Source organism: Pyrgilauda ruficollis, unplaced genomic scaffold (assembly GCF_017590135.1).
Source record: "Pyrgilauda ruficollis isolate IOZ18807 unplaced genomic scaffold, ASM1759013v1 scaffold7, whole genome shotgun sequence".
NCBI lineage: Eukaryota > Metazoa > Chordata > Aves > Passeriformes > Passeridae > Pyrgilauda > Pyrgilauda ruficollis.
In genome coordinates, this window is record NW_024528821.1 from 9,910,711 (window position 1) to 9,938,372 (window position 27,662).

General features: G+C 46.5%; 1 protein-coding gene across 1 annotated transcript; it reads right to left on the bottom strand.

Moving 5' to 3' along the window:
* Positions 1–2,131: 2,131 nt before the first annotated feature.
* On the bottom strand, positions 2,132–27,292 carry LOC121363179 (synaptotagmin-like protein 2). The gene is made up of 16 exons (XM_041485311.1): positions 26,739–27,292; positions 24,406–24,557; positions 19,699–19,792; positions 18,537–18,627; positions 18,271–18,364; positions 16,573–17,670; positions 15,135–15,233; positions 13,223–13,314; positions 12,681–12,782; positions 10,280–10,449; positions 9,984–10,086; positions 9,195–9,356; positions 8,381–8,459; positions 7,736–7,835; positions 7,289–7,494; positions 2,132–5,824 (listed from the first exon to the last, which is right to left on the bottom strand). Exons 1-16 carry the CDS (start codon positions 26,837–26,839, stop codon positions 5,679–5,681), a joined length of 2,889 nt encoding a protein of 962 aa, XP_041341245.1. The 5' UTR covers positions 26,840–27,292; the 3' UTR covers positions 2,132–5,678.
* Between the last annotated feature and the right edge of the window lie 370 nt (positions 27,293–27,662).

Consider the following 27,662-nt stretch of genomic DNA (forward strand, 5'->3'; position numbering starts at 1 on the left):
AGTGGCAGAGCCACCCTCTGGTGCCCCTCAGCACCCATGACACAGCCTCTAGCCCCATCAACAGGCACATACAAGCAGCTCAGCTGGACTTTTTGAAGAGACATAAAACATTTGCAAAATGTTTCCCTGTGACAATAAATTAAACAGCAGCTCCTTACCACGGGAGGGCTCACTCCAGAGGCAGCTCCTGGTGTCTTATTTCAGATTATGATCACATTAGAATGGCCACGGGCTGGCTGATCGAAAAGGGGGCCTCCCATCAAGAGATCATTATATCTGCCTGAGCCTGCCTGAATCCTAGCACAGATCCTCCACTGGGAATATGATGTCCTTGTGGCTGTTCTTCCCAGGAAGGGAACAGGATCTGCTTAGAGCAAATAGAAGCCATTACAATCAGGATAAATTAGTAATGGTGAGTGGGAGAGAGAGAGGAGGGAAGGGAAAGAGCTTATTGTGATTTTTCTTGCTATAAAGTGGGTGTCTGAGCTACTTATATTGCCAGAAAACAGCTCCCTGGCTTCCCCTCCGCATCCAGAGTTCAGACTGCTTGCTTACAGCTCAAGAGCTCCTTTGGATTGTTAACAACTACTATAATGGTATTATGGGTTGTTAGATGCATGAAATCTGATTTCTGTTCCCCCTGGTAGCATCTCAAGTTCAGCAGCTGCACGGGCTGGTGTGCAGAGAGAGGAAAGCACAGAGCAGCCGCTCTGTTCGGCACCTTTCATCACAAGCTGCCACGCCTGTTAAGGATTAGTTGTGGGGGTCTTTGAGGTGCTGCAGGGGGTAGGACTTGTGGCTCTGTGCTGTTGTATAGTTTCCATTTGCCAAGTAATTCACTAAACCCTGACAGCAGTCCTGGAAAAAAAAAGGAAAACTGCCCCACAGAAATGCCTTCATGCACAGGATTCCTTCCTTTCCTCCTAAAGCAGGGCTGGTTTAGCTAGTTTGGGTCCACACAGAGGCTGAATTACCACAGCCCTGAGACAAGTTCAACCATAATATGATTTTACATTTTAAAAAGCAAATAGCTGGCTGCTTAAGCGAGCACATATTTCAGGTCACTTGCAGGGCAGCGACTGAACATCAGCCCCTTTCCAGCAGGAATATTTACTGGAGCCCTCAGGCATGAACCTGCTGAGGCCAGCCAACCTGGCAAGCTCAGCTCCTGCTCCTGTTTGTGTTTTTCCACTCCTGGGATGCTGCTGCCTGCTGACAGCTTCACCCTTCATTCAGACTTTACTATCTGACATGAGGCATTTCAGCTGAGTGAATGGGAAATTAATGCAAAACAAAAAAGAGCTTGGGCTGGGCTGCCAGACTCCTGGCAGGGCTCCTGAAGGAGACATATCCAGCTCTCCATCATTCCCATCCCTCTCCCAGAAGAAAGAGATCTCATATAAACCATTTATAGTAATTTCTCCATGGGTCTTCTGGAGACTGATGCTCAGTTTTTGCACTTCAACCAACCAACCAACCAACCTGTTCAGAAGCATGGGTGAAGGTGGCAAACACCCCAAAAGTGGGAATGGCCACTCTGGAGTTGCCCACTGTTTCTCAAACCTTGTTTCTCCAAAGGAGCCATCTCCTGCTCAGGACAGGCCAGGAGCTTGTCCTGCTGTCCCAAAACTCTCTGAGTCCTCCTGTGGCCCCACAACCTTCACCCTGGCAGACCTGCTGCTTCTGGCAGAGCCACCAGTTCCAGGAACCTCCCAAAAATGCCTCCCCTGGGAAGCAGTGGCTGCTCCTGGCTGACCTTGTGGAAGGGATTTCTGTTTCTGCTCTCCAGTGGTCAGCAGATCTGGTGCAGCAGCGATGCTGCTGGGAGCTCCACGAGCACAGACCAAAATCTGGGCACTGATTCTGCAAGGCCTTCCACAGTGAGCTTCCCAGTTTCTGCTGACCACCTCTGTGACACTGCTTGGAGGGACATCTGCTCCCAGGCATCCCCTCTAACACCCAAGGGGTGCAGCATAAGCAGGTGGAAAAGAAAAGGGATTGAGCCATGAGAAATCTTCAAGTACAAACCAAACAACTAAAACAAATAATCCAACCTGGTGCTGAATACACTCATGCTTAGTTATCAGGATCAGAAATGTATTTATTCAGTTTTTGATACACCAGTCTTTGATACATTTTTTGACTTAACAAACTTGCAAAAATGCAGCATTTTTTAATTTCAACAGATCACGTTATTACAAGGGTTTATTTAGCCAGCAATTTTTATCTCCAAATCTCTACAGTACTTCAATTTTTCCCTGTCTTGGTGAAGGATAAAGCTAGGCAAATATTTAGTAATGGATAATTAATTAATCCACTTCTTTCCATCTCTGCTGAAACACTCATTCAAGATTCAACAATTCTTTATTTCTCTTCTTTAGTTGGCTTCTAAACTATTTTCAATAGTTTCTGATACCTGTAATTACTCATATTACATATTGAATGGCCGTGGGGCACACATTGAAGCAGAAATACTTCCCAGAATTTTGCTTTTTCTCCATTTTCTTTTAATCCTGGAAGATTTCCAATAAAAAGTTACATAAATCAGACATAACCTAGAAGAGAGCACATTGGCTAACAAATGCAGAAGCCTCATGGAAAGCAGCTGCCAGCTCTGCTGCAGGTGCTGAGGTTTGTGTTTGATGTTCAAAGGATGGCACTGCACTCCTGGGCCCACTCAGTCCCTGGGTCACTCCTGTGTCCAACGAGAGCCCAGGGGTCACTCAGCTGCCACTGCTGGCACTGCACCTTCCCTCATGTGCAGGGAAGGGAGAGGCACAAACCACATCCACTGGCAGCACAGGCTCTCACCTTTGCACATAGCTTTGCTTGACCCTTTCTACAATGAACTAGTAAATACAGTCAGAAAACTTTCCATCTGTTTTTCTTTTATTTTCACCAGTTAGAACCCTACTCTTGTGCCATCAGCACACACTTGCAGGCCAGAGTCTCTGTGAGGTCCAGCATTCACACAACAAATGTCAGCATCATAAACCACAAGCAAACAGGCCATTAACCTTGTACCCACAAGATCCTCTGCTCCTCCACAGGACACTGGCAATAAATGTGCCTTAAATCATTTTATGTTAAAGTGCTTTCTGTGCAGTAAGTGAAACAGAGAGCATAGCAAATTTTACTGCCCCAGAATCAGCTGTGTGACAAAAGTGTGTGTGGTTTGGCAGTGTAATCTTTTACTCTGATAAACTATTAAATGCCAAAGAAAGCTTCTTAAGTTAATCAGGGTTTAATTTAAATAAACAAGCCAGCAAAAGATTAACAAAAAAATCCTCAATGGAATCTGAATACAAAAATAGTCTCACAAAGTCCCATGCCAAGTTCATAAAAGTAACTCTGCTGGGATGAACTGGCCCACTGACCCCCTTTTATCCCCTTCCTGGCACCACCAATGTTAATCTTCTGACACACCAACACAACCATTTCCAGCTCCACTGATGCAACCAGCACTGCAACCAGCACTTTTGGCAACATTGCCATGCAGTATGCTGCATGAGGAGGAGGAGGAGGAGGAGGGTTAACTCTGCTGTCATGATGGAATCAGCTGAACCCACCAGGAAGCGACCAGGACCTGAGACAGAGCCCCTGCTGCTACCAACCACTTCCCCAGCCACAGCAGAAAGTCTGTCCCCAGGAATATCCCCGTCCCTGGGCACAGGGAAGCACCCTGGAGGAAAGCAGCAGTGCTGTGGGTAACTCCACTGCTGCAAGCCACCAGCCACCCACTGATGTGCACATCAATTCCAGCTCAACCCCCCCTGAGACCAGGGCTCCTCAGCAGGTCAGGTACACACATGTATAAATATTCACACGTTCAGCACCTAAGGTAAAGATTGTATTGTTTTTAAACTCTCAACTCAGCCCAGTATCGTTATTTTATCCCACAAAGGTAATAAATGACCAAATCTTGGTAAACAAAACATGTCAGGCTGGACCCCCTACAAAGTATTTGTGGCTGATGTTACAGATGTATCAGCTCCTTCATTACACAGTCACTGCTTAATTCTGTTGCTCTGTGGACTCTCTCGTGGTGATTTTATTACTGTGTCTGGTGCATTTCCAATTATTGCCTTTTTCCAACTGCAAAACCACTTTAATTATTTCTTTTTTCCCATGAAAGCTGATTATATCCCAAATGTTTCCATTTAAAGAAAAAGTCTTATTACTCTAAGTGTACATTTTTCCATTCATTTATTTACAACCATCTTTACTAAGCCGAAAATTCACAGTAGGCTTGAGTTAAATAAAATCAATCCATTAAAGAAGAATATCAAAATAATCAGAGAGCCAAAATCTAAAGTAGGATAGTTATAAAAATTATTTCTTCATGACATTTCACCTGCCCTTTGGCAAAAATGCCTCATTTTAACACAACAAAATTTAACACCTCTTTTGCTTTTCTGTTATTTGAAGCACAATGAAAATAGGTACAAGATGACCAACTGACTAAAGAAAAACATTCTATTTAATCACAGTATGTACATCCAGAATAGAAATTACAAAGCTGCAATTCAAAATGTATTCACAACACCACTCCACCACGGTCAATGTGCCACATGTAAAGATTGTTTGCAAGCTACTGGCAAAAGGGGAATCCCAGCCACTGACAACTCACTAGCAGGCATCAGGTGAAAGGAAGAGGGGAAGGGCAGCAGGGGATGCAGATGCAGGAGACCCCCAGCAAAGTGCAGCTCTGCACTCCCTGCACATTCACTCACTCCCCACTCACCTCTGCCCCCAGCTCCCAGGATCTCCTGTGCTCCAGTGAGGTTGTCACCTTCCACCCCTGACCCCAGGCTAACGTGGCACTGCCTCCTACCTCATTAGTTCATATTGAAATGTTTTGCACACAAGGCATTGCAAAGGCCCCTTAGCAATGTACTCATATTTTACATCTGGGCAAACAGTTTATATTGCACTCAAACTCTCACAAAGAGACTTGCCTGAGGTCTCTGAGGAAGCCTGTGGGAAAGCCAGGAAAACAGTCCCTGCTTGCAAAATCCCACTATCTCTAAGAGCATCCCTGCACTCTTTCAGATTAAAGCACAAAGAAATTAATATATCAAATTCCTCATTGTCATCCTCCTCAGGTTTCTTCATTTTCTGCTGCAAATAGTCCTCTCTTTCTTTAGATGCACCTTGGAACTCAATTTTCCTCACGTTAAAGAGGTGTTATCACAGGTGACAAATGCAAAGCTCCCATTCTCAAACTGTGCTGGTGATTTGGAGCAATTGTACACCAAGTACAAAGTGTACCCCTTGCAGGGAGTATGAATAATACCATGCTGCTGCTTCAGTACAACTACGTCTCTGCAGAGAAGAAAAATGGCACAAGAAATGGTAAAAAGAAAAAAGTATCCATATCTCCTTTTCCTTCTGCCAGTGTTCCCAGAGCTTAATGGAATTCAAATATACTGAATACATAAATGATTAAACACAAAGGCAAATTAAGTTTCTTCTTGGTTAAAATCGTGTCTGGCATCAGTTTGGCATCTTCCATGTCCTCTGGGAGTGGATTAGTACTGAACATTAACACCTCCAAGGTGATGCCCATTGACTGCCTTATTACCCTGACACTTGCAGCCCTGTGGATTCCTCCCTGCTGCAGGAAGCTTCCTAATTCTAATGAGCACATCGGGCATTTCCATGGCACCACCAATGGGTTATTTCAGCTTTTTCCTCCCTGCCAGTGAGCGCAGTGGCAGCAATCCCTCGATCCATTCATTGGCAGCCAACATCATCTCCTGCCAAAAGGCCACCTCCTCCTGTGTGGAGTCCATCCAGTCCACAGAGATGCCATAGCTCAAACCTGAAAAGAATGAGAAACTTTGGGAGCTACACAAAGAGTTCCCACTCCATGCAAAAGTACTCCATGGGATGCAACTGCTGCAGGCAATGCCTTAATATAAAAGCTGCTGACTCCCCCTCAGCAAGCTGCACCCTGAGCACCTCCTCTTTTCTTGCAAATGCCCGTGCTACACCAGAGTTCAGAATGAAGTCATTGCAAAGGCCATAAAATGCAAGAACCCTAAACATAACCTGCCAAGGAAAGCCATATTGGGCTCCAGCCTTTTCTGCATCTTTTTGAATGGTAAGAAAGGCCTTAAAGGCTTGGTTTTCCTCTTCAAAGATTTTCTTGTAGACAAGGTGGAGTATTCATCAAAATTCTCTTGTTTCATTTCTATAGAAATCAAAAATACCATAACAGAGAAGTGTGTACATCCATTCCAATTCAACCAAAATTTTAGGTGCTAATTATTTGTCAGTGAGAGAGAAGTCTAAATTTAGATCACAGCTAATCTCGGGTTTGGTATTTTTATGTCTTATTCTTGTTGCTCCTTCCTTCTGGAGAGTTCACAACCCACCTGGTGACATTAGAGGTGGAAAAGAGAGAACATACAGGAATATCCAACAGCCACAGTGTGTGCACCTGCCAGGCAGAGCTTCCAGCTGCCATGAGCCTTGTCCCCCAGGGAACACTTATCCTGGATTGCAACCCTGTGTGATCTCTCAGAGAGCACCTCAAGGATGGACAGTCACCAGGTGGTGCTGTCCCGTGTGACATTCCAGCCCACCCCTGAGAACTCTTCCCTGGGAGCAGCACCAATAAAATGTTGGTTTGTCATGCAGCCCGTTTTCCTGTAACAGCAGGAAAACTCTCTTGAGTTTTGCCAGACCTCAGATCTGATGTTGGCAGAAAATGTGGGAACAGAGAGCTGCTGCCATGGCACCAGGGCCCCCTCCATCCAAGACACAGTGCAGGTCCCAGCTACTGAGACACCCCATCCCTGATGTCATTGTGATATTTTATGAAAATCCTTTTGCCAGGATTTTTCTCCTGAGAAGCTGAGAAGCCTCAGAAAAGAAATGTAAACAATCACCTATCTGATTGCTTTGGAATGTGGTCTGGAGATGGTTTACCAACAGGTGCATCTTTGATTGGTCTCATGTGAATTGTTTTTACTTAATCAACAATCACAGCCAGCTGTGTCAGACTCTGTCATGGTTTTTATTTATTCCTTTCCTAGCCTTCTGATGAAATCTTATCTTCTATTCTTTTAGTATAGCTTTAGTATAGCATATATCATATCATATCATATCAGCCTTCTAAAAAATATGAAGTCAGATTCATCTCTTCCCTTGTCCTGGGACCTGTGAACACATCCACACCTTGATTTCTTTCCAACAGGAAAATACTCTGTAACTTCCCACTTTACCTTGCAGCCCAGCACTACAGTAACAGTTTTGAGTTAACATAAAGGAAAACACTCACCTGTCCCAAGGCCCAGCCTGATTCCTCCAAGGAAATGGTTGGTAAGCTTTTCGTGATCCCACACCGTGAGTTCAACACAGGCATCCTTCAGATCCTCCGTATGGAAGCCATCATACACAATGGTGTGATTGAAAACAGGGTTTGTGTCTCTCTTTATGACTCGGGTCTTTTGGTAGCTCTTCTTACTGGTGTCTGGAAGCACATAGCTTTGGGAGGAGAAAACACACAGCATGAAGCACTGAACACTGACCAAGAGCTTTATCACAGCAAGGATTTCCCCACTTTCCCTACAGGTGAATAACAAGGGCAATTCTTCCCTACACTTCTCCCAGTGCAACACAAAGGCTTTCCAGTGTGGAGGCACAGCTTGGTGAGCTTGAGAGCAGAGCAGGAAGCAGAGCCTTTGAGGGGCCCAGGGCAGGAGCAGCACCGTGCTCAGGCACTCACCACTTCACAAAGGAGTCAACTCCGGATGGACGCAACTGCAGCAGGTCCTTGACGTCCTTGACCCAAATGTGAACTTCGCCAGAGGGAGGATTCCTGGGCCCTGCCGTTTATGAGAGGAGAAAAGCTGTCATGCCAGCCAGAGCCACAGCTCCCAGAGTGACAGGGCTCCTCTCCAGGGACCCGTGGGACGCACACGGTTCCTGTGTGCTCACTGCCCCTCCCTGGGATCTCAGCACTGCAGCCAGCTCCGTCACTGCTGCAGCTGCAGAGGCTCCTGGCACAACCTGCCAGTGCTGTGCCAGACAGGAAAAGAGATGGAACTGCTGAGCCAAAGCAACCTTGTGCCTGCCCCACAGCAACAGGGTTCTGTGCTGCTCCTACCTCACCACAGCACCCTACGGTGCCCACATGCTCACAAGTTGGAGGTTGTTGAGCCCTTCCTCTCTCCCCAGTACTTTCCCAATAAATCCAGATGTGGAAGTCAGATGTAGGCTGCAGGCAGTGCTGTCAAACACTGCATTTGTGCTGATCTCTAAGATCTTGCCCTAATGAGATTGCTCTTTAAGCAGCCCCTAAGCAGATGAGGCATTGCAAGCTGTGTGTTTGCACTTGGGCAGTAGCCCTTAATGCATGAACCACACTTACCTAGGCTTCCAGGGGGGACATACTTAATGGACAAGCTCATCACTCCTCGATGATCCACACCATTAACAGCAGAAAGGCTCTGAAATGGAAAGAGTTATGACTGACTAAATGGAGGATTGTGGAAACACAGCAAGGCAAACAGCTTTTGACTTCAGTGGAGGAGCACAAATGGACAAACTCCGATTTTCCATGGCTGGAGCAGCCCACTCTTAGGGCAGGTCATTTCTCTGTGGGTTTGTTCTCAAACTCAGTCTTCTCAGAAGCGAAAGCCTGAGGATTCAGAGTACAAGGCTGCCCTTCCAGACATGTCCAGCTGGATATAATTAAGCATCTTTGTTCTGAAAGATAAATGTCCTCTATTTGCTTAAAAGGGACCTCATATCAGACCTGTGAATCCAGAAGCAAGCAGGAAGCTGTACAGGCTTTACAAACAGTAAAACAGGCACATGAATATTTACCTCTCAAAGCACATCATCTGCTTCACCTAGTACTCTGCTGGTTTTAAGACTTTAAGATTCTGCTTTTTTTTTAGTCTTCATGTGAGTGGAGAGAATGGCAAAGTCATGTCAAAGTTGCAGTGATTAGTGTCAGGTTGCATTTATGAAAGTGTCCCTGCAGACCAGTCACCAAAACAGACCCGAGAAGGCCACTGTTCTGAGCACTGAACTGCACTAAGGTGTCCAGGGCTTGCTCCCTACTGCAGTTCATGTGGTTCTGCTCCACCCAAAGACCTCAGAGGAGTCAGGAAGGACTACTGCCAGCCTCAAGGCTTCAGGGCTGGGCCAGAAAGCAGGGCTGCAGCTGAGACACTTACCCGGGGCTTCAGCGGGTACCAGTTGAGTTTCCTGTTGCTCCAGTCCCAGCTGGCCAAGTCTATTTCAATCTCTCCCAAAAAACTGTTACGTCCCAATGGATCATTGTGCCAAACAGAGAGATTTAATTTTTGGATCAGCAATACCATTTTCTCTATTTTATACTAGAGGAAGAAAGAGAAGTCAGGTTGCTCAAATTTTTCTTCTGTTTCTTTCACAAACAGAAATAAACTACTCAAGAGCTTGAATAAGCTCAGAGACACTCAAATCCACCCCACACACGCACTACCAATGGAATGGCTTCAGTCTGAACATCTCTTTTGTTGTCCTGTAGCAATACTACTGCCCTGATAAAGCTTTTCTGCTGAGCACAGGGAAACCTGGCGTTCCATTCATCACAGGGAAAAACCAATATTCTTTCAAGAATTATTAACACAGGCCTGGCCATTGTTAAATAATCCTCTATGCTTTGATGAGTATGATCACATAATGCAGACCTTTCTTACCAGTCCTGTGCCTTGTGACTGCATGCCAGGGAAGGAGGAGGACAAACAGCCCTTGCTCTGACTGCAGGACCCTATTGCATCCAAAAATCTGTGTGGTTTTGGGTGCCACACAGATGGGTGCAGATGAACCTTTAACATCCCAGGCCTCTCAAACCCCAGGGAAGAACAATGCAGACTGGCAGGAGGCAGGCAAACAATCTGGCCAAGAAGGCAGGATCTTTCCAGACCTGCCTGACAGAGGTGCCTACTGCCACAGAGGTTTTCAGAGTGTGTGCTTGTTCTTACCCGTAACACCTCATTGTAAATGGGGTTCACTGTCCTCTTCTTCACTGATGTTTTCCTCTTACCCATCCTAGCTTTGTCTGGGAGCAGGTAAGTTTTAACATACCTAGAAAACAAACTCCAGTTGGATATTGCCCCACGTTGCCATGCTCTCTAGGAAGCTGGCAGGAAGGAAGGAAGGAAGGAAGGAAGGAAGGAAGGAAGGAAGGAAGGAACCATTACATTTAAAGAAAATTAAAGCCCTCCAGAAGACAGAACTCAGGAATGTAGAAGCCACAAGGCACTAAAACCTCACTCACGGGTCAGATCTGCCTTTCTTCTCATCCACGACAGCCAAGTCCTTGCACTGGGACACGTGGACCTGGAACTCCCGGTTCTTCTCATCATAGTCTAGAGCAAATTCCACGGTTCCTTGGGCATCCACACTCCCAAAATCGCCACTGTAGACACTTAGCACACTGCCACTCACCTGCCAGGGGGAAGAGCAAGGTCAGTGCCACTGAAACAGGCACAGTCTGACTGGACAAAGATGAGAGTCTGAGAAATGCATTCCCAGAGAAAAACTCTGGGCTCCTGCCCTTGTGCAGTGCGGTGCTCTTGACACAGAGAGGGTTCACAGCTGTGGCTGCTCCCAAGCAAGCCAGGGCTGGGGAATCCCTATAATGGTCTCACAAGGATGTGCTATCCTAGACCAGAACTTAGAAACAATGAATGCTCAAGAAATACAGAAGTTTTTTCACTCCTAAATCCCAAAACTTTGGGAAATGGACTCAGATGTTCCTGGGGGGACCACACATGTCTCTCCCCTATGCTTACAGAACAAATAACTGATATCCTGACACAATCTCATCTCTAAGAAAGAAAGATATTGAGAGAACTTGAACTATATTATAAAAACTTGTTATTTTAGGTAGATATAGTCACACAATTGTCAATCCATTTACAAAACAGGCTAATTAGAACCCTATCAGACTAGAAATGTAGGAAGAACTATTCCTATCTTGTTGCTTAATCACAAAGTGCATGGTGCAGCACAAAACAGATACAGCACTGTTCTAAAGAGCCACTGCCCACCAGAGACAGCCTGTGCTTGCTCCAAAGGCACAGGAACATGAGGTTTCTCCAGATAAAAATCTGGAACTAGGCACCCAGGAGTTATTTGCTTTCCCAGAAAAAAACTGCAATTTCCCCAGACAACTTGGGCTTGTTTTTTCAGGTCTTTGTCTTTCACTGATAGAAAGTCACAAAGCACAAGCAAAGCTCAGCTACAGAAAGCTGAGATAATTTTCTCTTGCACCAATCACTCATGATTCCTGACAGGATATCATAAAAGCTAATGCTGTTTACAAAGCAAATCATTAACTCTCTTGGCACTTCTCTGTGGTACCGTCATAAACATTTATCAAAAAACCTTCCTAGTAATTAACCCAATTCTTCTCTGTCTTTCCCGACTTACTTTGGTTCTGAATTTTATTATAACCTCCAAAAACCTGCTGAACATCTCCAGTCAGTCCTTGGAGCTGCATTTACCATCCCATCAGGATACTCACCCCAGCAGAGAATCCTGAATGAGATTTTCAAGAACACTTGCATGACCTGGACTCATTTTCAGCTCCCAGATGCTCCAAATTAGGAGAAGAACTCATGTGCCCCAAAATATTTAATATAGTCATCTACATTCATGACCTCTCCCTACCAGCTTTTCTTCACATATGTTCTGTAAATCTTAAATATACTCCTTGGAGAAATCTGCAACAGTAACACAGCAAATCCAAGCACTTTTAAGCAGCTCCCTCCCCAAATACTGTCTCTAAGGAGTCTTTTAAAAACTCAACTAAACACATTCAGCTTTCTTCAGCTTTCCTTAGAAGCTGAAGCTCCAAAACATGCTTTTGCTGTCCAACTCCGAGTTCCCTTGTACCTGCTGATAAAGATGAGCTTGCAGAGGGTACCCATCTGCATTCCTGAAACACAAACATGTCCCTTAACAGTTGTGTGCCTCATTTTCCCACCTAGAAACCCCCTCCCCACCTTCTGCACCAGCAGGACTCAGAGCACCCACACCTGGCAGCGGGGGCTGTTGCTTGCGGGGAATTTGACCAGCCATGACTCAGTGGGTCTCTATTTTGAGGTGGCACCTGAGCAAGTAATTCATCACCCCGTTCCTTTAACAATGTAGAAACCAACAGGCTGCTCTGGAGGCCACACCAGCAGCAGCAGCCTAAATGCAGCGTCACTGCAGCGGGCTGAGCAGCTCTGGCCAGGAGCCGGAACCCACCGAGGAGACACAGGCCACGTCAGAACCTACCGAGGACACACAGGCCACGTCAGAACCTACCGAGGACACACAGGCCATGTCAGAACCTACCGAGGACACACAGAGGCCATGCCAGAACCTACCAAGGACACAAAGGCCATGTCAGAACCTACCAAGGAGACACAGGCCATGTCAGAACCTACCGAGGAGACACAGGCCACGTCAGAACCTACCAAGGACAAACAGACCATGTCAGAACCTACCGAGGAGACACAGGCCATGTCAGAACCTACCAAGGACACACAGGCCATGTCAGAACCTACTGAGGAGATAGAGGCCACGTCAGAACCTACCGAGGAGACAGAGGCCATGTCAGAACCTACCGAGGAGACACAGGCCATGCCACAACCTATCGAGGAGATAGAGGCCACCTCAGAACCTACCGAGGAGACAGAGGCCATGTCGGACGAGTGGCTGCCAGTGCTGGGTGCCTTCTTGTGCCTGCTCAGCTGGACGCTGATTTCCGAGGCCGTGTCTGATTCCGTCTGCTCAGAAAAGGAGAAGCAGCTTTAAGCTGTGCCGAAGGAGCACTTTGCAGCACCGGAGAGAAAAAGGAATTGCTCAGCAGAGTGCCATTAGCAGAGATGAGGTTAGGAGAGCGGAGGAGAGTGCAGGGAGCCTCCCCAGGGCATCCCTGAACGTCATCATTCACTGCCTCCAAACACAGCTGCATGCCCCGCCTGGGCTCCGGGAAAGGGCAACAACAGCGTGGCTTGAAACACAGGGCAACATCCTCCAGGATGGAACTGCTGCCCTGGGCTGCTGGGGGTGTTTTTCTTAAGGCATTTCTCATTTATTCATGACATAATCAAGGCATGCTCTAAAGCAAGTACTGTTGGTCTCCAGGAGAAACATCCTCATGACACCCACTGCCATTCAGGGGATGCTGTGAATATTATTTCAGCCATTTCTGGCATCAACCCACCTCAGACAACAGGAGAGGAGAGGATCTGCTCAGTTCTTTGACTCTTTCAGGTTCAAGAAATTGATGTGGTATCAAATGAGGTTTATTGTATGCTGCAGGTACAAAAAAAGGCATCAAGATAGCTCATCAGAATCAGGAAATTATAAGTCACACTTGTATTAAACGGCACAAGGAAGGAGGAAAAGCTTGTGGAAGGCACTGGAGTACTACCTACTTGCTCTGTCTCTGTCACCTGTCATTGAAGCTGATCCTCCCCAAGACAAAAACTGCTAATTAACATCCTGGAGCTATTTTCAGTCCTTTTTCATTCACTGCGTGGGAGTGTGGAACTCCCTCTAGTGGCTCATCTAATTCCCTCATCGGCACAAGGACGAGGATGTTGCCTGCTTTGTGTAGACTGAACTTACACTAAACCCACCCAAATTGGCCTCCTTGTCAAATAAACCAATCATGTTCGCATTTTTATCTCACAGAACACTGCCCTGTAGAAAAGAGCACTAAAATATTTATACCCACAATTTCACCACTGCATACACCTCTCAAATACTCTGCTAAACACAAAGATGGACAACAGCCAGATTATCTAAAAGAAAAAAGTTAGAAAGTTTCCTATCAATAGAAAGATGGTTACTGTACTGCTTAAATGTCTAACCAAAACTTAGTTTTTGTATCTTTACCTTCTTCCAATAACTCTCTTGAAGATGACTTTCTCCATCCCAGAAGAATTTGTTTTGGAAACGTAAATGTACATGAACACGCATGTTCATATACACACACTTGTTTGGCATTTTAGGCATGATGATACATTCTTTGGTGCTCAGAATGCCCAAGAGATTCTTGACTTACCATTCATTTGATATTTACTGTTTTTATTTCCAACCTTGTATAAATAATAGTATACACAGATTATTTGCTATACTGCAAACATGAAACTGTAACTGTTACAGAAGGGTTTCCAAGGATGAGCTTTGGTGCTCTAGATAAGGGGAAGCTGAAATCTTGGTTGTCTTGGTGGAGACCATGTCCCTGGACAGCAATGTGGGGCCTGGAGCTCTGAGCCACCTTGCCCAGTGACATGCCAGGCACCCTGAGATGGGGCAGTGCCTGGCACGAGGTGCCCCAGGGCTGTGCAGTGGGACCTGCCAGCAAGCTGCCTCCCTCCCATAACCAGCCTTGACTTAAACTGGCTCAATCAAAGCCTCTGAGTGGCTTTACCTTTACTTTTCCTTGACCATTGCCTTCCCATGCTCCTCATTTCAGTCCTGGCAGCCTTGGCCTCACCACTTCCCTTTGAGGCAAGCTCTTAGCTGTCTTTTTGGGCTTGCCAGCTTTCACCCTCTGGGGATTGTCATTGGCTTTCTTGGGCACAGAGGCTGCTGCTGCCTTCCCTCAGGTGCTCTCCATGGCTGCAGCTTTCTTGGGCTCCTTCAGGCAGGCTGCTGCTTCCTCGGTTGCCTTCTCCTCAGCTTCTCTGGGTTTCTCAGGAAGAGACTGTCACCATAAAACATGTCCCAGCTGGGGACATCAGTGTAGCCACGGGCTCTGCTCTGGATGAGGGAGAGGCCTCATGAGCAGGAGCCACAGCTGGCCCCAGGTCTGGCACCTCGGATCAATCCACAGGCTGCCAGCAGATCCCACAGCCCTCGTGCAGGAACAGGAGAGGTGAGCACAAGCTTCTTGCCAACCCTTTGAAGCCCTTGTGTTTTTGCTGAAGTAACAAACCATCAATCTAGCTGTAATTTCCTGGCTCTGAATTTAATTTTAGGCAGTATAAACTCTCTAATTTGATGATGAAACAATATGTCATTTTCCTAGCCTGGTACATGCACAGAAGCATGGTGATGAAAAACTGGCATAATATATTACCTTCAGCAAATGTAAACCAGAAAGAAGAAAGAAAGATGTTACTCACTCTCTGTGGTTGTGTAAATGTTCACCATGCTCTTTGCAAGATTAATGCTATTTGCTCGGGCCAGTGCCTGAGCAGCAGGAGAATGATCCCCATCTTCCTCTGGAATACACAAAAAGCCAAATCAACACGGTGAATAAATAAACACAAATGGGCAGTGCATCAACAAGCCCATGTGTGTGTGTGTGCCTCCCCTTGTCCCACTGCCCAGAGCACACTGCAGCCACACTGCACATTGCTTCCCAATCATCCAGGTGCTCTAATGTCCCCCCTGAGAAAACCTCTTCACACTGTGTCAGGAAATGTAAATACTGGATTAACCCAGTCCCCAAGACAGACCAACTCTCGTGAAGAGCTTTCAGAGAAACAGAGCCACCTGCTAATATCATCCTGGAATAAATGAATGAAAAAGCCCTGAGAAACACCAGAATGATCTAATGTATAAATGGTTGGACTTAACGATCTTAGATGCCTTTCATAACCCAAAATATTCCATAAAGAAAATATTTACAATGGCCTGAAGTGCAACTCAGGATTTTCAAAGGAATGTTATATGAGGTAGGAAATAAGCCAAGAAATGACACAATGAAAAAATAAAAATCAGATGAGTCTGTGGAAAACCCTCTCAAATAGGTCTTATCCAGATACATGAGGACAGAAAATTTGGAAAAAGGGAAGATGCTCTCTCTTCGTAGGACTTTACTTGGAAGAGAGCAGAGCTGCGGGTGATTAGAGCCCAAATGTAAAGTGAGTTGCAAATAACAATGTTTTCTCATAGCAATAGTCACTACAAGAGCCCATCAATTCCAGAGGAAGAGGCTGCTAAAATGGTGATGCTATTGACACCATCATGGTTGAGAACATGGTATCAGAACCCAGAAAGATCAGACTCCTTGTTCAGTCCACTTTGCTTAAAGTTTAATATTAAAGTTCACTTGTGCATTCCAAAAAGACACAAAATGTCATTTAGGCACTGAAAGCCAGTGGCTATATCAAGGTACTCTAAGAGCCTGTGTATTTATTAAACACTTTGCTTCACATTTTATTTCTTCTATTTGTGTTAGACTTATCTCTACTACTACAAAGAATTCTTCCAGTCCCACATTTGAAGAAAATACAGTCTTGCCAGTAAAATAAAGTGAGTTCCTGTGGTGTGCTGGAGGCAGTGGAGGGCTGTCCCAAGGTGAGGTGCTTGCAGGTAAGGCACAGGGGCTGGGAGTGGGGAGGAAAGCAAGGGAACATGGCACTAGGCTACACAAGACTTGTTTCCAGAGCTGTTTGCAGAACACATTCTACACAAGCTAACTCTGCACAAATTGCAATATAGGACAAATGGGCAGATGAAGAAAATGTGCACAATGCAGAAGGGTTAGGGAAGACAACCAGCTTAGGGATGGCTCTCTATTTGGATCTCACAGGGTGCAGTCACAGCCCTCAGTACCTGAGTAAACAGCTGAGTCTGTTCCCTGAACAGCTTCTCTCTCTCCAGATGGTTCACCGGGTGTTGGCTGGTCTGAAGACTTGCACATTTTTTCCTCAGGTAGCTCTCCATTTACTTCCATGTTGTCTTGCGTGCCCAAATCAGATCTTTCCTGTTTCTCACCATCACTTTCACCATCTGAGGGCACAGGCTCGATCAGTATCTGCACCGTGCTGGCCGGGGACCTCGCCGTGGGCTTGCGCTCTTCTGCCACGACCAGCTCCTCCACGGGTGTCCCTGTCAGCGTGCTGCCACACACATCCTCGGTGGGCGACTCCAGCTGGATGGAAGGCGCTCGCACAGGCAGTCTGGATTTCTTGGAGCAGTGCTGCACCACCTTCTCTTCCTCTGGCATCAGCACCTTCCCATTGCTTTCACTCAGCAAGTCATTTCTTGTAACCAGGCCCCCTTTGCTCTTGGCACATGTGGATCTGGGAGTGACAGAAGCTGAGGCCTTCCTTGCAGGAGTGGCGTAGCTTGGCTCTTCCTCGCTGGAAGACAACGTTATTGTCCTTTTGTGGGGGGTCCTTGTTTTGGTGAAGGCACCAGGTTTCTCTTCAGCATCCTGGCCTTGCCCAGCCTGCAGGGAGAGCGAGCGGCACAGCTTGAGCTGCCCGGCGTCTGCCGCCGGGCTCCCCCCTGCCGCCCCGTCTGCTCCCTTCTCCCAAAACTTCTTCAGGTTCCTGAAGTGCTCACGGTCCAGGCCGATCTCCTCCTCCTTGTTACTCATGGATGAGATCGTGTAGTTCACTCCCTGCCTGCCAGCCCAGCTGCTCTCCCCTGCTGTGGGCAGTGCTCTGGGGCCTGCCAGAGACTCCTCCTTTGCCAGGCTGTTTTCTGCTGGCCCCGTGTGATTCACAACCTGCTCACATCTGGGGAAGGTTCTGCTCGGTTTCTTCTTAACTGGTATTTTGCTGGGAGGATAAGTTTCTTCTGGTGGAGTTTTTGGCCCCTCTGTGGTGCCAGTGGCCCCATCAGCAGCTTCTCCTCCAGCTGCAGTGCTGGGCTGAGGCACAGCATCCTCTGAAGGCTTGGTGGGCAGTGGAGATACACCATGACCTACAAAAACAACAAAGGCTCAGAGCCTGTCCCACTGCATCACATCCAATCTCTCCAGAAGGTCTGGGCTGCAATTTCTCAATGAGAAGACAGGGGGAATTTTCAGAAATCATCAATATATTCCTAGTTCTTTTCCATATTCAGACTCTAGAAAGCTCCCTTCCATCTGAAGAAGGCCCTGAAAACCCCAGTCCTCCCTGCAACAGGGCACACAAAAAATCCACTGAGCTCTAAACTGTTGCTGCAAGTTGTGGATTTGTTTGTGGGCTCCCTTTCGATTTGACAGCTTCCCTGCTGGCTATTTGCTATGTTCCAAAACTACACTATGCAGTCAAGAGAGGGTAAGTCCTCTTGTGGATTAAAGAGCTGAGAGCCAAGCACTCAGTTCAGTGTTTACTGAGAGCCTGGAGAAGTTTCATCAGATTGCTTTCTGCCTTGGTCCCTGCTGCCCTGCCTGTAATTCACAGTGTTGGCACCCCATTCTTATATGCCAAGGTACTCTTTGTTATTTATTTGTACACACATTGAAAAGCATTTTGTCTCTTGGTGTTTGATGTTGAGTAACAAAAGCACCAATAGCTCACTGAACAAAAGACTTACCTTTTCCAGACAAATGAAAGCTGTTTGTGGCAGTCACAAAAGGACTTGTTCCAGTGTCACTCTCTGAGGAAGAGACATCATGTATGCTGGATCTCTGAGCAGAAAACAAATCTTATCAGTGTATAAAATACTGGCAAGACTGGAAAAAATATATTTTATTTGAGCAGAGACACCAGGGCAGGCAGCCTGTGGAGCCCCTGTCAGTAGGGATAGATTTTGTGAAGCTCCAAGAAGTAACAGAAGTGCAGAGGCTGTGCCTGTACTACCTTGTACGACGCAGACAACTGGACAGGAAGTCTTGGCTTTGGTTTTGGCAAAATTTTCTGCTCTGTGGTTTCAAGAGTAGGTGTACTGGATCTGTGGGAGAGGAGAAAAGGCTGAACAAGGAGGTCTGTGGTAATGATGTGCCTGTTTGGGTTCTCAGGCAGTCTTCAACATCACCTCAGTTCTGCTCAGATGCAGAACTTGCTCAAGAAAAACAATGTGTGTCAACTACTAGATTTATTCAGACTTTCCCCTTCTGGGAAGTGCCAGAAGAGCCCAAGGGCCATGCAGAAGGGAGAGACATTCTATGCTATGGCCCAGGAAGGAACAGGCCACACCTTGCTTAAGACTGAATGAGAAAAACAAAGTTAGCTTTTCAGGATTTAACCAACCCCCTGCAAAAAAAAAAACCACTGGGTGTTGTGCCAGCAAAGCAGGAGTACCCAGAGCCTGTTGCCTCTGGGTCCTTCATTAAACAACACCCACTAATCAGCTGCAAGAGGTTTCCAAGTGTTGTCAAGGCCCATATTTAATATTTAACTGGAGCAACTGCCACCTGTGGAGAATGATTCCTCATTCTGCTGACAAAAAAAAGGCAAGTAAGATGGGAACAACAATACATGAATATGTGAGTATTTTAAATGCTTCTCCATAGTCCATGGATATTGAGTGAGGTCACTGACTTGCTCATTGGAGTGCTTTTAATAGATGTTTCTGCTCAGTCAGCACAATGTGAAATCCTACCAAGCCTTGATGGAGAGTGCTGAGCACTGGACACAGAGGTTGGCACCAGCAGGAAATGAGCAGTTTCCTCAAACTGTTCATTTTGTTAGTGTTGCTCCATAGCAAAAATTAAACAAATAAAACCATAATTACTTTGAAAAACTAACCAGCACATCCTGACATTAGAGACAGCTTCCATTTTCCTGATCCCTTATCAAATCATGCAGGAAAAGACCTTTGTGGGATAAGCACATTAGCACTTGATTATTAGGGGTGGACTGATATTCTGACAATTCCTAGAAGAAGGACTTAAAAAATATCATATAGAACGTATTACTTATAGAGTCTTGGAAACTCGGAGACCAGGGTTTAATGGGTAGCATTCCATTTTCATTAGAAGTAAGAGCAGCAGCCTGAGCACTGCACATGCAGCAGTGTTACCTTCCCTCTCCTGCATCAGCAATGTCCTCAGGAAAGGCAGGGCTTGGAGCAGCTTTGCTTTCCAGGCTCGTCTGGATGTGCTTGTTGACCTCATCTGAAATGTAACAGAGACAACTGAGAAATGACATTTCATTAAACTTGTCATGTTTGGTGTGTTTTGTCTGGGGTAAGAAAATTCCTTGCCCAATGAAAAAGAGTCCCAATACAATCCCTGGAGGTTTAAGAGGAGAGGGTTTGCAGGGGTTCTGCCTGCTCTCCCCAAGGATGGGGAGGTCCCAGGACAACAAAAGCATTTCCAGACCCCACAGGTCCAAGAGGACAAAGCTGCCCAATGCCCAGCTCGTGCCAGGAGCTGTCACATCACTGGAAACCTCCACAGGACACTGCCATTGACTGTCAATAAAGTTAATCTGTTCCAGGATTTAAATTCAGCCATTTCCTGTTTTGACTCAAGTCATCCGATCTTGGCAAACAAAGGAGGAGGCCAATACAGTTAATGAGGAGATCCCTGTTATTGTTACTGGCACAAGGCCCAGCTACATCTTGTGAGCTCCCAAAGACCCCAGATTAAAAACAACAGAGGATAGTAACTTATAGAGCAGACTGCAGGGTAAAATGCTGCATTAGATATTTTGTTAGCAAATGGTTTTTCTTGCTACTGCAAAACCAATTGGATTAAACTCTTAAACAGTGAATAAAAAGTAAGCCTAGTCTGGTCAACAAGATCTGCACGTATTTATTCATGCTGCCAGGTCTATTTTAAAGAGAAAATCTACCTGTTACAAGAACTGCCAAACCATTTTAGGATGTATTTCATTAAACAATACAATAGAAAAAGAAGTTCAGAGGATTCAGAAGTAATATTAAACAGTATAGCCTTGCTTATTATCTGGTTGGAAAACCTCCTGAGGCCCAAGAGCAGGCCAGTCCTCTGGTGAGAAGGCTCAAGACTCAACACTGCCTGGTGGTGCCATCCAGCACTGTCAGCCTGCAAGTCACAGGAATATCCAAAGAGTCACTCCCCATTGCCTGTGCACTCCTATGGAGAAAAATGCTGCATTCCCAATCCTCCTGCCCTCCCAGCACCTGACCTGAGGTGCAGGAGCAGAGCAGGCACAGCTCAGAGCTGTGTGCACTAGGGCTGCATGTCTGGCACACAGGGGGGCATCTGGGGGGCCCCGTGGTTTCCACAGCAGTGGGAATTCAGGGAGCTGCTCCTGCTGAAAAACAAGAGCCTGGTTGTGTAGGAATGAGCCAGTTTTAGAGAGCATGTTTCTGACAGAGGGACTGTTCTGCCTGTGATGTGCACAAGGCACCACTGAACAATGTTTTAGGAGAGAGAACCTGAGGCATGGTTGGTGGCACGTGCTGGCCATGGCACGTGGGCACAGGAAGGCACACTGAGGAGATTTATTGGTACAGTGAGCCACATCCTCCTCTTCTGCCTCAGACCTAGGGGAGGGAGGTGCCAGCAGGTAGCTGTGCTGGAAGTAAAGGACCCAAACACAGAGCTCCCACACTTTCCCTTTCCCTGTCATGGTTGAAAAGACCTTGACAACCAAAGACTGCATTCATTTCTCATCCTGCTTGCCAAGGCTCTGTGTTGTACTTGCTCTTCACTGACATTTCCCCCCCCCCCAGACAGAGCTCCTCATTCCTGGCTGGCAGAGGCAGCAGGAAGCCTTCACTTCCACCCATCCAAATCCCTGCCCTAAAAATGACTCTGCCACTGACACAGCTACGCCTGGCTCCTATCACCACAAACAGTTCAGTACATTACACTCCATCAAGACAAGCAATATGCCTTTGCTGACTTTAGGATGAGACATTGTAAGAAGCAAATTCCAACAGAAATCAGGAGTGGCCTGACCAGTTTAACTTGCCCATATATGCATTTTTATACATGTGTATAAAATAGACAGGCACTCCTGCTCTAACACTTTTATTCATTTCCTACCACCCTAAAACAAAGACTCTTAGTGCCTGGGACATTGATAAGTACCTGTGCAGCAGGGCTCTCTTGCCACAGCAGGTGGATAAAATGGTCTCTCTCGTAGGTGATTTTTAGCCCTCAAGTATTGCACATAAGCACAAGGAGAAGTTATCATCAAATTCATCCATCTGTGCTGCTCTGCAGGCTGTCATTTAAATATAGGGTAGCTATATGTTTTATAGATTTGTATTACTGCCCATGACTAATGTTTTCTACTGCAATCCATACCAGCTGTGAAAACCCATAGGGATCCCCACAGCCCTCCCCTCTGAAGGCTAAAACGCTCCTCCAGAAAAAAACACTGGGAATTTTCCTTTGCAAGCACAAATTTCCACCCCTCCTGGGCTCACTTACCTTGCACAGAGAATGCCAGAAATTATCTCTGTGGGGCTTTTCCATGGAGGAATTTTTTTCATTTCACTCCCTAATACAGATTTAACTCTAAATACTTAAATCAGGAGTTATGAACACAGATTTGACTAAATGAACATGCACCCCTTCATCACCTTGAAAGCCAGCAGAGGTGAATGACTGATCTTTCCAGGGGAAGGATAAAAGATGTCAATATGGCAAGCAAAGGCCCTTATCTCATCTAAGGTGAATATATTAGCTGCAGAATCTTGATGCACAACCAGTGATGTAAAATGGCAGTGGAAAAAGTAACAGGAAGGAATAAAGTCACATGTTATTCCTGTGCTTTACCAAAATAGGTCTGAGAATACAAATAGAGGGAAAAGGGAAGAAAAAATGTTGAAAAAGGAATAAAGGCTAAATCTAGACATAACTATTACAGTAATTTAATAACATTTGCTTCTTCCTTCTTAAAACATCATTAGTCAAGCAATGCACGTGCAATGACTCTTGCATAATTCTGCTGCTTAAATAAGGAGATTATTTTATATACCACCTGAGACACCATCTGATATGTGCACACCAGCCCTAAAAGTCAAATCTAAAACCAACAGTACTTCAAATTCTGCTTTCCTGAAGTGGGCAGAAAGCTAAGGGTGCAAGGCAAAGGGCAGACAATCCTATCCACTGCAGGCTGCTGGCTGGGCTGTAGAGCATCTGCCTGCCCTGGGTGCTGGCAGAGAAGCTGCTGAAGCTCTGCCCCTTCATGCCAAGAGGGTGCAAGCACAAATGCACATCCTCAAAAAGGAGAGCATGCTCTGCAGAAAAGTCAGGCACTTCTACCAAGATGAAAAAGTTTTAAATATTTTAGCATTCTAGAGGTATGATAAAATAGTAAATTTAATGACATCATGAATTCATAACACCAAGGATAAAAGCAACTTCATATGAAATATGATGGGCCAGTTCTGCATGAGAGGCTCCAATGAATCTGTGCTAAGTTATGAGAGCTGTCAGGGGTAGGTAAAGAGCAAAAAGAAAATGAGGCTCTCAGTGAAGTCCCTGGTCAGCATTTAGCTTTCAGAATGTGTCTAATAACATGGAGCAAGGAGGAGTACCCTAAATCCAGGCAATTCTGCTACAGACACATCCTGGCCAAGGAGTTTCACCAAGCAAAGGAGTGATCTATACTGCTGCTCCCCTGGCAGGAAGGGGAAGCTGGGCCCAGGGATGGTGGCTGAACTGAACTGCTGGAGATGACATCTGAGTGCTGCACAGATGCCCCTCTGCCAGGGGCTCTGCCAGGGGCTGCAGCCTTTACTGCAAAAGATCAGAGCCCAGCCATGGGGCCCTCGTCAGAGACAGCAGCAGGCTCTGCCTGGAGCTGCGTGTCAGGGCCAAGGCTTCCCCAGGGCAGCAGCAGCCAGTAATTAAATAACTCCCCAGCCATGGGGGAATCTGTGACTGCCCAGCCTGACAAACCATCAGGAGCCTGTGTGACACTGGCTGCTGGCCTGTCCTCATGTTGAGCACGATGTGAATCATCCCCAGCTCTGCTTTGCACAAATGTTCAGCACAAGGTTCCAGCTCCAGGCCAGTTACATTTGGACTCTAAGCACAGTACTGCTTGTTTCACACAGGGCTGATTTGTCATCCCTGAGCTGACAAATCTGCTGTGATCTGTTTTACACAGCACCATGGAAGTTTATCTGTGCATCAAACAGCACATCTGCTTCCAATCAGCACACGTGGCACTCAGCCTGGGCACACACTGGGCCCTTTCTACTTAGAAAACCACATTTTGCCTTGGAATTATTTCCATGTAAGAAGTGATGCATGGACCCTCTCAAGTGGGCAAACATATGCCAGGAGGAGAGAGGCACCCTCTCCCTGTGCAGAAATGTGACCATCTCACCACTCCAGAGGCCTGCGAGAGCAGCTCGTGTCAGACTACTTCAGGAACTGGGGCAGGGGATGTGTTTGACCCACACATGTCAGCTTGATGCCAAAAACTGTCCTACATCATCCCCTTCTCTTTTTAATTCTGTGGTAAGAAATTACACCAATGGCCTCTAGCAAACAGAAATTTTGGGAAAAAGAAAAAAGAAGCTGAAGTGAGGAAAAGGCATTCACTGCACATGGCTTTTGCCTTGGTCCTCGGCCACACTGTAATTTTTTCTTTGAGCCCTGATTTTGATGACAAGGGATGTTTTTCTGGTACTGAAGACATAGATGAGAATCCCCTTATCACAACGCAGGGACTGGTTCTCAACAGACTGCCAGTACAGGGAGACTCTCACCGTGGACCAATTTTTTTCTGGTCCATCAATTTGTTTTATTGAGATGTGCACTAACATACTTACTTTCTAGTTTGCCCTTTTTCCTTCTAATTGATGCCCGAAGTAGATCCGGCCCCGCCAAGTCCTCCTGGAAGCGCTTTGCCTTCACTTCTGAAAACCATTCACCTGTCACAAACTTCTTCTTCTTTTCATCTGTGATGGAACCTTGTATCCTCCTGAAAGGCAGGGCAAGCATTACACACCAAACACATCTTCCCCTGAGCTACCTTTGCAATATGTCCATGGGTTCACCTCTCTGACACTATGAAGGATCCAGAGATTATTCTCTGCAATCCCTAGAGCCAAACCAGCATTAAAACAGCAGCTGTTTTACTCTTTATCTGGAATGGTAACAGCACCTTGTAAACACAGGCTTTCACCTCTTCCAGATTTCACACATCCAAATCATTCACCTGGCAAGGAGATTTGTCCACTTGCTTGGCTGCCCTGAGGGTTAAGGAAGGGGTGGGACTGTTTGTCTGTCTTCCACTTCTCCATTTTATTTGTTTATTAATCTATTTATGGCAAAACCTTCTGGATCAAATTTGCTGCAAACCACAGAAACAAATAATGATATTTAGGGAAGCAACCTGTCCCTGCAGCATTCTCCCTGGACACTGCTCCTCTCCGTGCTCCCCCTGCCATGCCTGTTTTGGCACTTGCATGGTTAGCTCTCCCTCCTAAGCATGGCTTCTCCTGCTGTTCCTCTCTTGGGCACACCCCGGGCTGGTTTTTGGCACCTAAACCTGTCAGTGCTCTGTACTCTAATCCTCCTCACCGTGGCTTGCTGAAATAGCTGCCTTGCAGCTGGCACAGCTCAGCACAGTTCAGGGTTTCTGTGGAACCTGGGAGGCCAGAGGAAGCTTTCTTCTCAGCAGGAAAAGGGGGCAAACCCCCAGATAACCCTGGAGCCTTGAAGGGTCCCGTTTGGCTGCCTAAAGGCCAGGAGGGAGCAGGGATAACTGGGCTCAAGCCTCTGCAGGCCATCCTGGGGACTCAACAGAAGTTCCCATCTCGACCAGGGCTGCACTGCCTCCATGAGGGTCTCAAGGTGCTGGGCCAGAGGAAATAGTTATTTTAATATTGCTGACAGCAAATCAAGGAAATGCATTGACTTCATTTTGCCCAGCAGGCAGGTTGTGTTGAAACCAAACATGTTTTATTGCAGGAAACCAAACTGACAGCAAGGGGCTCTGGGGCTCTAATTCACTTCACTCCCAAATCAAAGCCTCCTGTGCAACAGCTTTCAAAGAGAATTGAAACAAAACCAAAATAATCCAAATACTCTTTTTACCAAACATCCATTTCAGAGGGAAAATTTACTCAATTTCAGAAACAAACAAACAAACCAAAATAAATAAAAAGAAGCCTTTTTGAATTTTTTTCAACTCAGAGGAGAGGTAAGAAGAGCAGGCACACACACCCCAAGTCCAGGCTTTGGCTTCCAGTTGTTTCCCCAGCTCCCACCTCCAAGCAGAGGCCAGGGCACACAGCTCCCAGGATCCTGCAGCAAAGCCTCTTCTCCCTCTTCAAGCCTTGAGCATCCTTTCTGTATGGGGCTTACTCTTTTTCTAGCTCAACAGCAAATCAAAGACTCATATCCTTGGCTGGGGTAAATGGCACAGCTAATGTGTCATTACACCCACTGAGTTACTAATTTCTTACCATGGAGAATTTGGTGCCAGCTCCCTGAGCCTGGTGCCCAGATGGTCTAATGGCTGGCATTTAAAAGCAAGAGCAGCAACAAACAATCCTGATCAACCAGACCTGAGCTCCAGGATGGCCAGTGGCAGAGGAGCTGAACTGAGTCAGAATCCCTGGCTCTGGAACAGCTCCCTGCAAACCTCTGGCAGATCATGCAGCCTCTAATCACCCCTCTCTGTATGACAGATGGTGCACACACACACACCTCAAAAAGCAAGGGGGCAACATAAATCAGAGAAGGGGATGTAAAGTCTCATTTTGTAAAATCTCATTTTAAAACACACTATGGCCTTTCTGTGCTACCAGGTGAGTAAAACAAGGTAGCAGCTACTCCCCTGCTCAGACCTCTGCCACCAAGAAATCAGCATCTTCCTTCACCTCAGGGAAGGGGTGACTGCCCTTGGCATCTCTGAGGGCTGATGATTAACTCAAAAGGAGAGTCCCCTCCTGCAAGGAGAGGACAGCCGCAACAGAAGGATGGCTGAGAAAGACAAGGTACAATGAAAAGATCTATCAGGATCTGAGCAAAAGGGACAGCACTGCTGCAACCTGCACCTCTCCTTGTTCACACACACACACGTGCTCCTCTCTCAAAGAAATGAAAAAGTCTTCCCCAAGGGAAGCTCACATCCTGCTGTCACACACTGTCTCACCTGATGCGATCCCCATCCCTCTTCTTCAGCTCTGCATCTCTCTGCAGAACCTTCATCAGCTTTTCATACTCCTCCTCGGTCAGGAAGCTCAAGTCCAACATCTTCCCTACTGTCTTCTTCAGCTCCTCAAGGGCTCAAGCAGAGACAGAGCAGGCAGTAATCCAGCCCAGGCTGCCGCAGGGCCATGGGCAGCCCCTCAGAGCCGCCCTGGTGCTGAGCAAGATGCGCTGCAGAGAAAGGAGTCACCACAGCATGGCTTGGGTGGAACTCACCCTAGCACCTGGACGTGCACTTCCAGGCTCTTGGCTGGCAGAGCTCCCTGCACTGCATGCCTTCCCCTGCCAGGAAAATTCTCTCAGCACAATTGGGCTCCTTCGCTTTTCCTCAGGCAGGGTTGCAGCGATCCGGACGCCAGCGTCAGTCACAGAGGGAAGCAGGGGAAGCAGCGAGCTCCTGCCTCAACAGGCACCAAAGCTCTTCTCACCAACAGCAACCCCAGCACCTCTGGCATGCGCTCTCCTCAGCAGGGAAATCTGCTCTGTGGAGTTCAAGCATCCCTGCAAAGAAACAGCACCGAGATGCCTTTGAGATAAGCGTGACATATGGTAAGCGAATGTGTGCATTGGGGGTTTTTATTTGTTCTCCAGCACAAGTTCCAAAACAAGCTGCCCTACTTTCCTCCCCGTCCTAGAGCTTCTCACGTGGTATTAACCTAACCAAGATGATGTTTTATTTTAGCCATTTCCTACTAACAAATAAACAGTTGACTCAGCATGCCACAAACAAAATATGTATATAAATTACCAAGTTGCTTGCTTGCTTTTTACCTTCATTCTTCTTATCCTCACTTCTTTATGCCCTAAATGAGACCAAGGATAAGCAGCCAACCTTTGTAAAGCAATTGGAAGATGACAGAACAGCAAC